Source organism: Xiphophorus hellerii, chromosome 5 (assembly GCF_003331165.1).
Source record: "Xiphophorus hellerii strain 12219 chromosome 5, Xiphophorus_hellerii-4.1, whole genome shotgun sequence".
Taxonomy (NCBI): domain Eukaryota; kingdom Metazoa; phylum Chordata; class Actinopteri; order Cyprinodontiformes; family Poeciliidae; genus Xiphophorus; species Xiphophorus hellerii.
The window spans coordinates 34426083-34443063 of record NC_045676.1 but is presented as its reverse complement, the minus strand read 5'-3'; the positions used below and the strand labels follow the sequence as shown (position 1 = coordinate 34443063).

The window sequence follows — 16981 nt, the reverse complement described above, 5'->3', positions numbered from 1 at the left end:
GGTCCCTAGTAGCAGCAATAATAAGAGCTGAGGGAGTGGAGCTTACATCCTTTGTAATGACAAACACTGTTATCTCTAAAAACAATGAAATATTATTTTCATTATTTTTGTATTATTGTTTCACACTGTATCTTTCTTTCGATAAGAATTCAGATAAATATTTAGAATGAAATATTCTTCTCATTAGTGTGATTGTAAGGGATTTTTTGCTCCATTGTGTCCGAGGGCGCACCCTGTGGTAAGGCCACGGTACTTCAGCGGTGCTCCTTATCAGTGTGACCGTCCCCCCGCCGCCCGCAGGGGCTGCTCTCTCAAGTTCACCGACCACTAGCTGTCTATTTGGGTAGTTTGGATCAGGCTGTCCCTTTGCGGGAGATTCCACAGCTAGAAGTCTTGTGCTTCGGATAGACACGCCGACTTGAGGTCTATTTTCTGGGCTTTATTTTGGCTATTTAAGTGGATGTTCAAGTAGTTTTATAGGCTTTGTTTCTCCATGAAATTTATCTTGGATGCGCCCAACCAAGATGGACACGGCTTGTCTGCCGGTCGGATGATAAGTAAGGACTTCTTCCACTAGATGTAGACTTTTCTGATTTACCCGGTGGAGACGGTTTGTCTGACATAGTGGATGTTGTCGAACTGGGTCAGTCCCTTTCCGGAGGTGGCAGTCATATAATGAATATTTTCGCACTGGAGTTTCAGTAAACTTTTTCTAATTATTTTTCCCACGGACTCGCAATGTCGGGAGTGGTCCGCACCCTAAGCCGCTGCCTGCTCCCAGCCGAGGCCACCCGAGAGCCGGGCGCGAGCAAGCAGGGCAGCCGAGAAAGGGACGCAGTGCAAGAGCGAGAGGCGAGGCGCCGGAGCCGGGAGATAGATGCCATGCTCGCACGGGAGAGGAGAGCCGTTCGGCGGCTGGTGAAGATCCTCCTTCTCGGGGCCGGAGAAAGCGGAAAGTCCACATTCCTGAAACAGATGCGCATCATTAACGGGCAGGAGTTTGATAAGAAAGCACTGCTAGATTTCCGGGGCACTATATATGAGAATATATTAAAGGTAAGGATCATTCACTGCTCTTTCATGACGGATATTTAAACTTGCAAGAGTTGTCTAACTAAATGGACATTTTGATTATTTATCACAGCCAAAAGGGATTCTTTTGTGATTATTCAGCTGAGACAATATTAGAAAACTTTACACATAACATGGCAAATAGCTGATCAGTGAGCTCTGCCAGTTGCAGTTGATCATTAACTGTAAACAGTCTGAAAAAGTATTGAAAACCAAACCATGATAGAATAATATTAATAAACTTAATTCCTCTTCCCATTGTCTAAAAGTAGTATCCATCCATCTTTTAGAGAATCTATTGTTTAACATACACGTAATCTAATCTGTCCTTTGGCCAGAGTGACCAAAGGACAAACTAATCATCCATTCATCTATCCAAACATTTGTCTGTCCTTTTATGCATCCGTCCATCTTACACTTTTTTTTTCTTTTTTTTTTAGCAGGCTACATATTAAAATGTTTGTTCCAAAATCTTGAGATCTCCAAATTTGTGTCTGGAAAGGACTAACATTTTAACATGAATCAGTCAGAAAGTAAGCAAATTTGATGCAAGCTCCGTAGATGTACAGATTGTTGGGTTTTTTTTTTCTTTTTACTCATTAAACTGAAACCATTAGCTTTCAGATAACCATAAATAATAGTATGGACTTCATCACTGGCAGACTGAATCATCATAAAAATTAATTTTATGTAAATGAGCTCGAGAAATTCTCACCAACATGCACCCAGAGCTCTGTTGACATTGTGCATATTTTTATCCTGAAGTCTGTGTGTGATGTTCCTTTGTTTGCTGTCATGGCTGGGCCTCCTTCACCAGCTAACAATACCAGACTATTCCTGAGGGATGAGCACATCCGCCCCGAGTGCCACACAGCCTAGGCAAGTCAGATAAAATCCTGGACTCCAGCTCAGACAAAATAGCGTTTACAAGCCTCCCACAAATGCAGGCATACAGCCACATTCTAAGCTCAAACATACTCAAACTTAATCACTGCTTAATGTAAGCTACACACATTATCTGCTCATTTCAACAGAATTAGCTTGTAACAGAATGAACAGATGTGTAGAGATAAAAGTTAGTTGCAAATAGAGGATGTTGGAAGTTACACTCAAAGTGCTGATAAGGTTCTACAGCTTTCTTGCTAAACTAAGCAAGTCTTTCCCAGGAAAATATGAACCTGTTCATGACTGTATGTTGCTCAGAAGCTTACATATTAGATCTCGAGATGCACAGATCTGATACTTACTGTATATCTGTATTAGTTCGGACAGCGGCACCGGCAGGATGTTATCAGAGGGTACGCATAAAACCCTCCATGTGGATCAGGTGTGGATCATTGCACCTGATCCACACGAACACAGCCACAACCTCAACATGCACGAACCACACAAACCTAACCCACACTGATAGGCCCCACAAACACAATGCGCATGGCACACAGAAATTCGGATCTGATCCCCTCATGGCCCAACTGTCGTGCATAATGCAACACACACATAAACTTATATGCCTACATAGCTTTTACATTTTTTGAAACAAATTATACTAAATAATAAAGACAGGAAAGCAAAGCCTACCCATATGATGAGGAGGAGGACACTGATTCCCAGGCTCAGGTGTTTTTTCTGAGATTCCAGAGGAGGACATGAAGCAACAACGTTTGCTTCATTTCTACTCTTTGTGACAAACGTTTTAACTAGATTTAACTGTTTAACTCTCCTCATAGATAAATTACAAGATTTTAAATTAACATTTAAATTTAGGATGTTAAGGAGCCTTCAATTTTACTTTGTAAAAGTGCAAGGAACAATCTTCATAGTTTCATAATCTTCATAGTTAGATTGTTTTGTTACCATAGCTACAATCTGATGCTATAAATTTAATCTTTGAGTTTGAGCTTTGTTTGTGAATGTATTTTTGTTATCTCAGCAAATTACAATTATCACTGATTGCTTTCAAGCGTGGCCAACAAACTGCCCCTCCCTCTCACAGGTTTCTATGAGGAAGAGGGTGCACAAATTAAATTTTGCTCAAGGCCCGACAACATTGGACCAGCCCTTCATGATGTGCTAAATCTGCTGCACTGGATTTGTCTGCTGGATCCATGGGGACAAATGGGGAGATTTAATTTATGAGACACTAGAGACTAAGTTTTCCATTTTGTGACTGTTGAGTTTTTAAGTTTTAAGTTCCACAAATAATTTTTTGTTGCTTTATTTTAAGGAACACCCTTTTCTGATCTTAGCGTGGCTGCGCACAGCAACTCTGCTTGACAGGAGGTCAGACAAAGTTTGGAATGAGTATTGAAGTAGGGGTGCACTGATTTGTTGACGAGGCTATTTATCTGTGCCAATTTAATTAATTTTGGGAGATTGCCGATACCTACATATGAAACCAATCTTATCCCCTGATTTTATCAACCTAAAAACCAGCTGATGGCTGACCGACAGGTCGGCCCACCATTTCATGTCTTCATGTTTGCAGTTAACAATAGTCACCCCACTGTTGTTAACCCAGCAACTTTCTTGTTATATTTGCCGACATTTCTGACAAAAAAGAAATTGGCGGCCAAAATCTGAATTGGCAGGTCTGGATAAAACTATTTTAAAACATTTTTATTTATTTATTTATTTATTTATTTATTTATTTATTTATTTATTTATTACATAAAAACAAGCAAGCCTTAGTCTAGTGAGGGGCATGCCATATATAATATGTAGCCTTGGCCAAGAACAATGCATAGATAGAATACAAAGATAAAAGCAGAGAATGTGCACAGAGAAAATTTGAAACACCTTCAGAACCTAGAGAACTATTCCTCAAGACCACCTTAAAATAATAAGAATAGAAATCAGATGTGGTTTAAAATGTGTACACAGTACTCTAAGTTGCTATAAAAAGGATAAAGCATCTATATCTCAATTAGTAATTGGTCTACTCAATATTCCCTTAGATAATTGGCATGTTTAAAGTATAAAACAACCAAAAATCTTGAAATATGCTCAGCACAGTAAATTTACAGTACAGACCAAAAGTTTGGACACACCTTTTAATTCAATGAATTTCCTTTATTTTCATGACTATTGACATTGTAGATTCACACTGAAGGCATCAAAACTATGAATAACACATGTGGAAATATGCACTAAACAAAAAAGTGTAAAACAACTGAAAATAGCCCTTTTATTGTAGTTTCTTCAAAGTAGCAACCTTTTGCTGTGATTACTGCTTTGCACACACTCTGCATTTTCTTGATGAGCTTCAAGAGGTAGTCACCTGAAATGGTTTTCACTTCATAGGTGTGCCCTGTCAGGTTAATAAGTGGGATTTCTTGCCTTATAAATAGTCATGAAAATAAAGAAAACCCATTGAATTAGAAGGTGTGTCCAAACTTTTGGTCTGTACTGTACTTTTCAGGCTTTCTTCTATCCATCTGTCTGAAATATATTTCCAGAGCATAATTACATGAAGAACATATTGCTAATCTTTAGTCGTGTGGTTTGGTTTTCCGGTGGTGGATCAGTGACACCTGGCAGGTGTAGAACATCCTCACCTTTCATAGGAACTTGATGACAGAGGAAAGGAATTAAGCTGGGAAAGAAGGTGGGATAAAACTGGGAGAGAACACACAGGTGCTGGATATTAAAAAGAGCATGTAGATGTGGTTTTGTTCTGTGAGTCTCTGTAATTATGCATCCTGTGTGGTGTTAAATCTCTGCTATAATCCTTGCCAACCTGGAACCATTTGTTTCTCACACAATGAGGTTAAGCAAAAGAAATCCTGCTGGTATAAGTGGAGCTGCAAATATCAATTATGCTGGATTCCTTAGTCTTCCTTAGACCAACATCCTACGTCTGTTTGCCAGAGTGGAAGATAAGTACTTCCATCAAAACATGGCTGATCCTTTTTCACTTTTGGATACTGAGCATTTTGAAATCTCTTTCATCCATCTGTCAAAAATGAATAGGTGTAACTGTAGTGCTTAAGGCACATTTTATTCTGATTCTGATAAGGTAAATCAGAACAAACTTCTCTTGTTTTAGATCAGTTAGAATTAATGAAAATTATATGTATTTGCTAATGTGACAATAATGAGAAAAATAATATGTCAGAGATTTATTAAATACCCATCCATTCATCCATTTTCTTCCGCTTTATCCGGGGTCGGGTCGCGGGGGTAGCAGCTTCAGAAGGGAGGCCCAGACTTCCCTCTCCTCAGCCACTTGTTCCAGCTCTTCCGGGGGAATCCCAAGGCGTTCCCAGGCCAGCCAAGAGACATAGTCCCTCCAGCGTGTCCTGGGTCTTCCCCGGGGCCTCCTCCCTTGGGACGTGCCCGGAACACCTCACCAGGGAGGCATCCAGGAGGCATCCTGACCATTTGCCCGAGCCACCTCAACTGGCTCCTCTCGATGTGAAGGAGCAGCGGTTCTACTCTGAGTCCCTCCCAGATGACTGAGCTTCTCACCCTATCTCTAAGGGAGAGCCCAAACACCCTACGGAGAAAACCCATTTTGGCCGCTTGTATCCGCGATCTTGTTCTTTCGGTCATGACCCAAAGCTCATGACCATAGATGAGGGTGGGAACGTAGATCAACTGGCAAATCGAGAGCTTCGCTTTTTGGCTCAGCTCTCTCTTCACCACGACAGACCGGTACAGCGCCCACTTCACAGCAGCCTTCGCCAATCTGTCTGTCGATCTCCCGTCCCTTCTTCCCTCATTTGTGAACAAGATCCCAAGATACTTAAACTCCTCCACTTGGGGCAGGACACCTCTCCCCGACCCGGAGAAGACACTCTACCCTTTTCCCGCTCAAGACCTTGGCCTCGGATTTGGAGGCACTGATCCTCATCCCGGCCGTTTCACACTCGGCTGCGAACCGCTCCAGCGAGAGCTGCAGATCACAACCTGATGAAGCCAATAGGACCACATAATCCGCAAAAAGCAGAGATGCTATCCTAAGGCCACCAAAACAGATCCCCTCAACACCTTGGCTGCACCTAGAAATTCTGTCCATGAAAGTAATGAACAAAATCGATGACAAAGGGCAGCCCTGGCAGAGTCCAACTTTCACCGGAAACAAGCCTGACCTACTGTAGGCAATGCGGACCAGACTCTGACACCGGTCAGACCTGACAGCCCGTATCAAAGGGCCCGGTACTCCATACTTCAGGAGAACCCCCCCAGGGCTCCCTGAGGGACACGGTCGAACGCCTTCTCCAATTATTTAATAATTTCTTCAAAATCCGTAGTCCCCCCACAGCATAACTGTCTCTTTAGTCAATGAGGGAAAGCCCAGGGGCCTCATGTATAAAGCATGCGTATATGCCATAGTTTACATACAAGTCGGCATGTATAAAGATGAATGAGGTGTGTAAGTTTGGGTAAACGTACACAAACTTTTTACGTGCCGTGAAAATGTGCGTCAGACACACAAAACTTTTTTTGTTTACAATAATAAATGACAAAACGACAAAACTCACCCAAATACACTGAAATCTGACTCCATTTAGTTATTTAGGCCAACAAGCATCGAACCCAATGTTTTTTCATGATTTTACTCTTTTATTGTTTAAACTTAAACAATGAACCTGAATGACATTTATTCTCAGACACTGACATAACACATGCAAAATAAATAAAATGTAAAAAAAAGAATGTTTAAACCTCACTTTAATATAAATAGTAAATTTCCCAAGTTTTTGTCACATGAAGATGAAACACATTGGTCTGAACGCCAAAGTACATGAAATGCACGTTATCCGCTGGGTGATTTCATTCTCACTGAAAAAGAAAATGGGGTTGGATCAGCAGATTAACTCCAAATGGGTCCTGTTTGATTATTTTTAAGGTGATCAAGATGTGTAGATTGTCACGCATGTATATGTTAGCTGTGCAAAGGTATGCTACGTAATTATGGAATGTTTTGGCTCTGAATGAGAACATTGTTAATTGAAGGATTTCGAGCGAGCATGCATTTAGAGACCATACTGGGAAATATTGTAATACTTGTATTATACATCCATTATTTCCCATACTAGATAGACCAATCTGAGTTTTAAGTGTGTTACTGTGCATTTACCTTGTTAATGGAACTCTGCATGCAGCAGTTGTGTGTTCCGGGGGGAAATGTTTTTGTGTTAGTTGATGTTGCTCACTGACTCTGGTGTGGATGTGTAAAGTCTGCATCGGCGTTAGAGCACACAAACCAGCCAGCTGTACTCATGTTCGTTTTTCTTCATTGAAGGAAGAATAACATTATCCCCTCCTGGAGTGGTTTTTATCCCGCACCTCTACAATTCATCCGTGGCCCTCGTTGACAATATTTGATAAAGCACATGGAGAGGACATTGACAGCTTAGCAGTTCATTTCTGACTAGATTGGTTTATGTGTGGACAATTCTATCACCACAAAAAAGGTCAAATGCTACCCGACAACAAACTATGGGTTACAAGAGGGTTGAAATCTCTACTTAATAACAAGAAGAGAGCCTTTAAGTTTGGTGATCGGTCAGAACGCAAAAGCATACAAAAATAGCTTAAACTTAAATTGTGTGAAGACAGAACTATGTATAAGAAAAAGCTGGAAGAAAAAGTAAAAAATAACAATGCTAAAGTGGTTTGAACTGGGATGAGAAAGATCACAGGACTAACAGTAACATTTAGTTTCAAAATCGTTAAAAATATTTTTTGAACAAAGAAACAACTCTGGAACATGTTTTTTTTCTTATTTTTCATTAAGTTATGCAATGATAAATCTACAGATGGGTGGAATGTCAAAGTAAAATTATGTTCAACAAAAGTCTATTGTACGCAATCCTGAACATTATGCTTTTATATTGTCAATTAAGTTTTTCAGTGCTCCTAAAACACATGTAAGATATAGGTTACCTGATAAGATAGATCACTATTTGAGTATTCTTTCTCCAATCATACTTCTTCATGAAATACTTCTATTGCAGAATGATGCCTACAAATTTCTCAAAATTTGTTAAACTGTTTGGCCCATTGCATTACAACACCAACATGTATTTACATCTCCATAAGATAATGGAGGTCAGGAAGACCAGTGTTGAGTACTTGATTTGCATTTGTATGGCTCCCACCAACTTCTTTTAAATATGAAAGCCTCTCCTAGGCAACATCGAGACACAAAGTATGCGTCAGTTATTGGCAGATCCCTACAGTTTCCCAGACAAAAAACTGCTAATAGCCCTCAATTTCAAAGCGGATGGCAGCTCTACTTGTCAGGAACTGCCAAAATTCCCTCTTGTCATGCTGTGTGTGTGGACACCATCATCCCTACCAGAACAGAGAGATGCTTCCCGAATAACAAACCCTGGATCACCAGTGACCTAAAGAAACTGTTAAACAAGGAAAAAAAAGAGTCTTTAGGGAACGAGACAGGGAGTTATTGAGGCGTATACAGAAGCAGCTCAAAGTCAAGATTAGAGACAGAAAGGAGAAGTACAGGAAGAAGCTGGAGAACAAACTGCAGAGGAACAATATCACGGATGTGTGGTCAGGGATGAAGAAGATTACAGGCTACAAGCAAAAGGAGGATCAGATAGATGGAAGCCTAGACAGAGCAAATGAGCTGAACATATTCAACAGATTCAGCTCAGGAACAAGCTCATCATCATCATCATCCTTCCCTGTCCCCAGCCATACAGACATCCCACCTTCCTCTGACCCACTTCTTTCCTGTTGAATCTCAGATGTTTCATTTTCCACATCAGTCATGAACTCTTCTGCTTGCACAAATTTGTCTTCAACCAAATCAGGAGATGCTGCTATTCCCTTTGCCCACTTCTCTGTATCTAGAAGTCAGGTGAAGAGGCAGTTAGAGAGACTGAACCAGAACAAGGCTGCAGGTCTGGATGGTGTCAGCCCCAGACTCCTAAAGGCCTATGCAGAGCAGCTCGGTAGGATTCTGCAACATCTCTTCAACATTAGCCTGACCCAAGAGAAGGTTCCACCATTGTGGAAGAGATTCTGCCTGGTTCCAGTACATAAGAAAACTCACAGATCAGTAATCCTGATGCTCTGACAATCTAACATCATGAAGGTCCTGGAGAGACTCTTGTTGGCCCACCTCAATAAGCAGACAATCGCATATCAGGATCCTTACCAGCATGCTTATCGCCGTGGAGTTGGAGTTGATGATGTCATTAAACACCTACTTCAACAAACCCATTGTCATCTGGACAAAGCAGGCAGCACTGTGAGGATCATGTTTTTGACTTCTTTTGTGCATTTAACAAAATTCAGCCTGATCTGCTCTGTGAGAAACTCCAAAAAAACACAGGTGGAGGCCTCAACAATCTCCTGGATCTATGACTACCTCACAAACAGACCACAGTTTGTGAGACTGAAGGACTGTGTCTAACCAGGTGGTCAGTAACACAGAAGCACCACAGGGCACTGTACTTTCACCATTTTTTTTCTCTCTGTACACTTCAGACTTCATCTACAGAAATACTCAGAAAATTGGTGCGGGAACAATAATCTTATCTTAATTGTAAACAAAACAAAGGAGATGATTGTAGATTTCAGAAAAAACAGATAAAACTCAAACTCTATTTCCATCATGGAAGAAGAAGTGGAGGTGGTTGAGGAATATAAATATCTTTGTGTTCATCTGGAAAACATACTGGACTGGAGAATCAACAGTGAAGCATCTAATAAGAAGGGACAGAGCAGACTGGACTTCTTGAGGAAGCTAAGATTGTGACAGAGCAGCGGTCATGAGCTGAGACTTGGTTATTCAGTCCGTGTCAGCATGTGACACGGACACACAGCACGCCCCCACACACATAAACACAAACGTATGCACAACCACTAACTTACTTTTTGCTGCAGCTTAAACTGACGTGGTTCATTGTGGGTGCACACGCGGTGTTCCTGCTTCAGTTATCATTTCCATCCTAACCTGTTTTCACCTTCAAACGTTTTCCTGGTTCTATTTTCAAGCAGCGCTGTTTCCAGATTGTGGTGCGCCGGGAGGGAGTCACATGATGACGTAGTGATATCATCAGAACGTATTGAGTGTTTTCTATTAAATTGATTATTGTATTTCTGATCACAAGTTTATTTATTTATATTTTTTCTTTTTCCTTAGTATTGTAATTTATTATTATTACTTTGTATACTTTAAGAGTTTACTTGAATTAAAAGTAATTTCGTTTTTTTTTTTCCTACGGCTTTAAAAGCAGACCAAGCTGGCAGCCATAGGCAGCTTTTAAAGCCTGTGGCTTGGAAAGGCAGGGCTCTGCACCACAGGGACTATGTGGTTAGACTCCTGACAAGTCACACTGAAGGTGATGGACTCTTGCACTGATGGTACTGCTGTTTGTTTTAACCTGCCTTGGACGTCCTTTGTATATATTCTGTACCTCTCCTCTGTGTTCACCTGAAGAAAAGCGTAATAAATTTCACTAAAGTGTTCTTTGGCCTTGGTCAGTGATTCTTGTTTGTCCAAGTCATAATAGAACCTCACCACAAAGATCCTTCAAGTTTTGCAGCAAGATGCTGCAGATCTTCTATAAGTCTGTTGTTGAGAGCGGCATCTTTTCATCGATTAGCATCAGTCAGGGACCTAAAAAGGCTCAACAGCCTGATAAAGAAGGCTGGTTCTGCTCTGGGGACGACTGTGGAACCTCTGGAGAATATTATGCAAAGAATGATTCTTCATAGGATCAAGAAAATTATGGACAACTCTGACCATCCTGTTCTTCACCATACCTGTCAAGTTACCCCACCCCAACTTAAAAGTGGAGGGGTGACGCAACTACCGTGAGATCAGGGGTCGCGGGGCACAATGCGGGATATTATGGAAATATAATAATACGGAAGCACAGGGTGAGAGGGGGGTAAAAGATGATAGTTTCCGACCGAAACAGGAGATTTGACAGGAGACTTGACAGGTATCCTCTTCATGAGACTGTCTTGGGAAAGCAGAGCATCTTCAGTCAAAGGTTTCTTCAGAGTCAGTGCAGTACAGACCGCTGCAGAAGATCTTTCCTGCCAATAGCCATCATGATCTTCAGTAACTCTTTGAAGAATCTAAATTAATGAGTCACAATATTTAATTTTCCTTTGGGATTAATAAAGCATTTTTAAATTTTGAATTGAATTGAATCTGCAGTAGGAAACCTCATGTTCTCAGTCACCAGTGGCCAGTTCCATCTTCTATGCAGTGGTGGACTGGGTTGCTGCAATGAAGGTGAAAGACTAAAACAGACTTAACAAACTGATAAGAAAGGCTGAGTCAGTTAGGGGAATTGTCATGGAAAAAATACTATTTCCAAGCACTGTTCAGGTGAAATCACTCAATCAGGTTTATTCATATATTGTGCACAATACAGAGAGCTTGTAGGACAATCAGTAATGAAAGCAAGTCTGGATGAAAAGCTCTGTCAGGCAGAGACAACACATGAGTTTTATACCAAAGATAAAGAATTCACAACAAGGGGTGAGACAGTCTGGTTCTGATGCAGCTGTAGAAAACAACTTCCAACCTTCTACATGTAACCCAAATAGTTCTTTTGGTGAGAGTTCATAAGCATTCATATAACATGACTTGCAGATGTGACCTTAATGTAATTTTTCCATCACATTTCCCCCTTTTGATTATAATTAAATATGATAATACTTAATATTAATCAGCACACATTTCCCTCCTCACTCAAAAGACAAGACACAACACTATCCTGGAAGACGTAACAAAAGGAACATATACGCAAGATACGAAAAACCTACCGGCATTTCCCTTGTCTACCCTGCAATAATATCACTGTGTTTGGTAGGAAAAGTTATTTTGCAACCCCTCCTTGCCAGGGAGACGGTCCTCTATATGTTCCATCCAGGAAAATTGTGGAGGTATCATACCAGTGATTGAAGACAGAAAAAACCAAGAAACAATAAAAAAGAAAATAAAAATGTAACACAAAAGCTAATCAAGGAGGAGAAAAATTTAACAATAAAAAAACATTTAAAAAGAAAAACAAACAAAAAATCAGCATCAAAACAAAAAAACAAAACCCAAGCTTAACAGAAAACTTATATCTAATCGCATAACTCAATCTAAACCACATCACAACAACAATCCATAATCATGAAAATAAGAGAAAAAAAGTAGCATATTTCCAGATGAAACAAAATGTTAAATCAAATCATAAATGCATATGTACAACATGCAGAAAGGATAGGCATTTGTTTTTGTGAAACATAGACATTTCTGTGAATTGCAAAGCAGTATAGGAAAGCTAAGCTCGGATACTAGCCTGAAAATATCAATGATTAACACTACTTAAAGACAAAAAACAAAAACAAACATTACGCATTATTTTCAATATCACTGCCAATTAATATCCCGCAGTTCATGTAGCGGAAACGTTTCTACAGTAGCAGAGGGAAAGAAAGCCCACCACCTGAGTGACACAAACAATAAAAAATCAGAAACAACCAACACAAATGTCTGTAATTGAAACAAGATGAAGACGTGATCGCTGTCATAATGAACGTCCTTGTTTTTTCTTCTTTCTCTCTCTGGAACTTTTTAAATATATATATTTCAATCTTCACTCCCCACTTCGACCACTCGCCAGTGGACCAGCAATAGTTCTTTGGTTGGGGAGCCTTTTTGATGTACAAAAGCAACCAATGTTTGTTGTTATTTTCCGTCTCTTCCGTATTCCTTTCGTTGCGTTCCTTCCTCTTCCTGAAGGTTGGGTGTCAGAGGTTACCAGCACTTAACACCAATTGTAATGAAGGTTTTTCAGTGATCCAGAAAATTAAACATGGCTGTCTGCGGTGTCAGAGGTTGTTGAACTGGATACTTGGTAGAGTGAATTTTTGCTACTCACTCTGTTGTTTCAGATTTAGAGTTGTGATCTAGATGGGTATTACAGACAGGTAGTCCTTCACAGTGTGGATTTAGGTTGCTCCTTCCTGGACTTTAGCAGGTGTGTTGGTCATGAGTTACACTTGGAATAGCCTCTGGAACGGCCTCTGCCAGCGTTTGGAGTTCCAGTCCTTCCTCTGGAAATCCCTCATCACGACCCGTCAGCTGGTCTGATGGCTGCAGCAGCACTTTGGCAGGAAATGGCAGGAAGGTTTTCACAGTCTGTGAGGCTCGACAAAGCATAGTGGACAGGTTTTAGCAATAAGACAACATAATAAGAATCTTGGATTTCAGTAAGAATAATAGCACACAAGCAACTAGTTTACATGCTGCAGTTAGTGCTACTAGTGCAGACGTTTTAGCAAGAACATGTTTGAACATAGAGCCAAAGATAGGTGATTTATGCAAAAATCAAACAAGGTTAGATCAATAGCATGGTCACATGATGCAGAGCCATTAATAAACTGCATCAAGATTGGTTCAGTCAGAAGATTTCAGTTAGTGAAGATCAGGGTATACAAAACCTTTTATAATTTTTTAGTCTAGCAAACAACATTCATCAAACACAAAACATGCAAATAAACATTCACTCCAACATTGAAACACACAAACAAACGTTGGTCAGAATTTGGAGTCAGTCAAAACTCCATCAATCAAACTTTTAGTCAGTCCTCATTTTGTGTATATTTTCTTAAATTGAATTATCAAATTTACTGAAGCTTCAAAATTTCCTCAATTTTTGTAACATATTTTACTGTTTGAATTCAACTCTAATGTACAAGATCCTGTTTAAAGTTTTAAGCTATGTGTACACATACAAAAGAGATCTCAATATAATTTAGGATTGCACCAACAAAGTGATCAAGTTTTTGCTGAAGCGCTTCATTAATTATTTTAATTTTTTCATAACTAGTAGTTCCAGGACAACAAAAAGTATTTTAACCTCTAAGTTCAAATTTATCACAGCTGTATTTTATAGGAACTTTCCTTTGTTCAATTTAAACACAACCAAATATTATATGGTATACCAAAATATTATAAACACTGCAGTAGCAAGGTCTGTAATTCTTAACAATTAAAAAATAATTAAATTTATTTTGTATTATTTTATGTAACTCATCATAGATTTTCAAAAGGAAGAAAACAAAATCTTTAAAATGTTTAGAGTCAAGGGACACTGGTATTTTATATAGGACCACTTTGTGATTCTCATTGATAACATTGTATTTACTGTCTGTGTCTTCAACGGTTCAGCTTTAAATTATTTATTTATTTCAACTTTTCTTTCAGAACCATAATTTTGCTTAAAGTGTTCTCCATCATCTTATTTGTTATATTTCAATGGCATAATTTTGCTACAGAACTACAGTTATTGTAGTTTCCCTTCACAGTTTCTCAATCTATGGCTCATGGACCCCTAAAGGACCTTTAATATTGGTTCTTCTGTTCAGGGCTTTCTGTTATTACGGAAACTGTAATAAATGTAGAGATAACAGGAACACAAAACTCTATTGAAGTCATTCTTTTCTCGCTAAAAAAATTCTAAATGTGTACAGGGTTAGTAGCAAGCAGTCTTCGTTGCAGTGGCAGTGTGTGTGTGTGGCACTTATCTTGAACGTCTCTTTTCTTTCGCTCTCCTCTCCCCCTCCTCTTGCCTCTTGTCGGCGTCACTGCAGCAAAATCCTCCACCGTCTCTCTCCTCCGGCTTCCTGTCAGTCCAACTGGTCCTGGCGTTGGATCTTTGGGTTGTCCAGATCGTCCCTCAGTCAATGTCCATGTTGTCCACAGATAAAACAAGAATCAACAGTTCAGAGTCTTCTTCTCTCAAAGCTCTGAAGCATGTTTATCTTTTCCTTCTCCAAGCTGATTCAGGACAGCGGAGGTTTTAAAAGTTCCGTTGCACACAGTTTCAGTCCAAATGTCCAACAGGAGACCAACAGTCGTCCCCTGAATGTAAATGTTCCATCAGTTGTCTAGTGTCAAAAACAAAATTAGGATCAACAGACACTTCAGTGCCTGGAGGTGATAGAGGTCTTCTTTGTCTTCTTGATTTTCTTGATTCTCCTCGGTCACTTTCATGAGCTGGTTTTGTAGGAGGGACAGCATCCGGTCCATGGGAGGACAGGTTTGAGGAGTTGAGGTCAGAGGTCAGATGCACTGTAGTGAGGCTCAGACAGCGGGAAAGAGAAGAAACAAGTAGAAATCGATTAGGGCTTGTTTTTGTAGTTTTCCTTGCTTTTTTCTATACATATGTATTTATGAATATTATTTTAACCTTTTGCATGATCATCAGAGAAACCTGAGAGAAATTGTTTGTACAGCTCTTTGAGCTGCTTGTAGTAAGAAAAGGTCTCTTATAAATAAAATTGATTGATTGATCCTTTGTAAGAAATAAAATAATAATTATAATTTAAAATAAAATAATTTTGGGGCGTGCCGTGGTGGCGTAGCGGTTAGCGCGACCCGTATTTGGAGGCCTCGAGTCCTCGACGCGGCCGTCGCGGGTTCGACTCCCGGACCCGGCGACGTTTGCCGCGTGTCTTCCCCCCTCTCCTTCCCCGTTTCCTGTCAGCCTACTATCATATAAGGGACACCAGAGCCCACAAAAAGACCCCCTTGGAGGGGTAAAAAAAAATAATAATAATAATTTTGTTTATTCAAAGAGAAAAAAAACAAGACACATTTTGTTTTAACATATTAAGGCCTGTAATTTAGTAAAAAAGATTTTATATTCAGCATTTTTATTCTTTATTCGTTCCCCTGCCTTTTCATTTCAATATTTCATTATCAAATAGTCAAACATTTCATCCTGAGGAGGAGATTGCGTTCTGGAACCACGTAGACCCATTCTTCTTGAATTGGGTGGGATATCCTCTTTAGACTGCAAACGTCTTCGCAGAATCCAACAAATCAGCTTTATGGTCGCTCTGCCTCTTGATCCTTTTAAGAGGGGCCTTTATTTCCGATAAAGGTCTTTAGGATTCTCCAAAGGTTTAGTTCCCTTAATTTAGAAAAACAAAACTCAAGAAAATACCTGCCTTATTCACCGATAAGGTCTTTCACTAGGACCCTCAGCCTAGAAACCCGTGGTTCCCTTTATTTCTTTATTTCCCTCGGCCTAAAAACCGGCTGTCGGGGGGAGATTCACCCCCCACTTATGTTTTTAAGATTTTCTTTGTTTATTTTATATTTTTTTAATTTCATTTTTCATTTTTTATTATTTTCCTGTGGGACTTTAACCCAACTTTTACACCGTCAATCTCTATTCCCCAGGGTGAAAGGTTTATCGGATCCTTTACTATTTTAGATTTCATAATTTAGAATTTGTAAAATTAATTTATTAGCCTGAGTGAGTATCCCACCTGATAACAGTGGTTTTGAGTTCGTTGAGTAATTTTTCCATCACAGGATCAAGCTGGCTCCACTGGAAGAGGTGAAGAGAGACAGAATGCTGAAGAAGATCAGAGCTATCAAGGATAGCTCAGTGTGGTGAGAGATACCTAAAAATTACTGCAGTCCAGATGTGCTATCAAACATATAATTAATTATTTTTGTCTCTTATTTATTGGAAATATTGATGTTGATGAGACTTTCTCCAAAATGACAACCTTTTTCAACCTTCATAGCTTTGCTGTTGAAAATAAGGAGTTTACCTTCATAAATGACATTGAAATAAAATCCAGTCCAACATCTGGTTTGCGGTGACCCCTCTGGAACTTGTTGTTGGAGGAAAAATATCCCAACTTCATAAGATGTGCTTTTAATTTAAAACGGTGCTCTTTGGTTCCTCCTTTTATCCTCACATTTAGATTATAAAACCATAACTTCTTGACACCTCCTCCCTGTGTCAGAAATCTCATGAGGAAGTCACTGCATTAGATTTTCTATCACTTTAATTCACATATAAAATAAGTCAGTAAAGTTCCATTTACAATTTTTATAACTTCGTGTTATGTGGTAGAATAACACCACATATTCTACCACATACACATACCACCACATTTC

At 39.6% G+C, this 16981-nt stretch overlaps 1 protein-coding gene across 2 annotated transcripts in view; it reads left to right on the top strand.

The window, feature by feature from the left end:
- Positions 1–276: 276 nt before the first annotated feature.
- gna12a (guanine nucleotide binding protein (G protein) alpha 12a) overlaps positions 277–16981 on the top strand; it is a 53961-nt gene continuing 37256 nt past the window's right edge. For both annotated transcript variants that reach the window (XM_032563444.1, XM_032563443.1), the window contains exon 1: positions 277–1056. In XM_032563444.1, coding sequence (XP_032419335.1) covers positions 739–1056 — 318 coding nt within the window. In that variant the 5' untranslated portion in view covers positions 277–738. The remainder of the gene's footprint in view (positions 1057–16981) is intronic.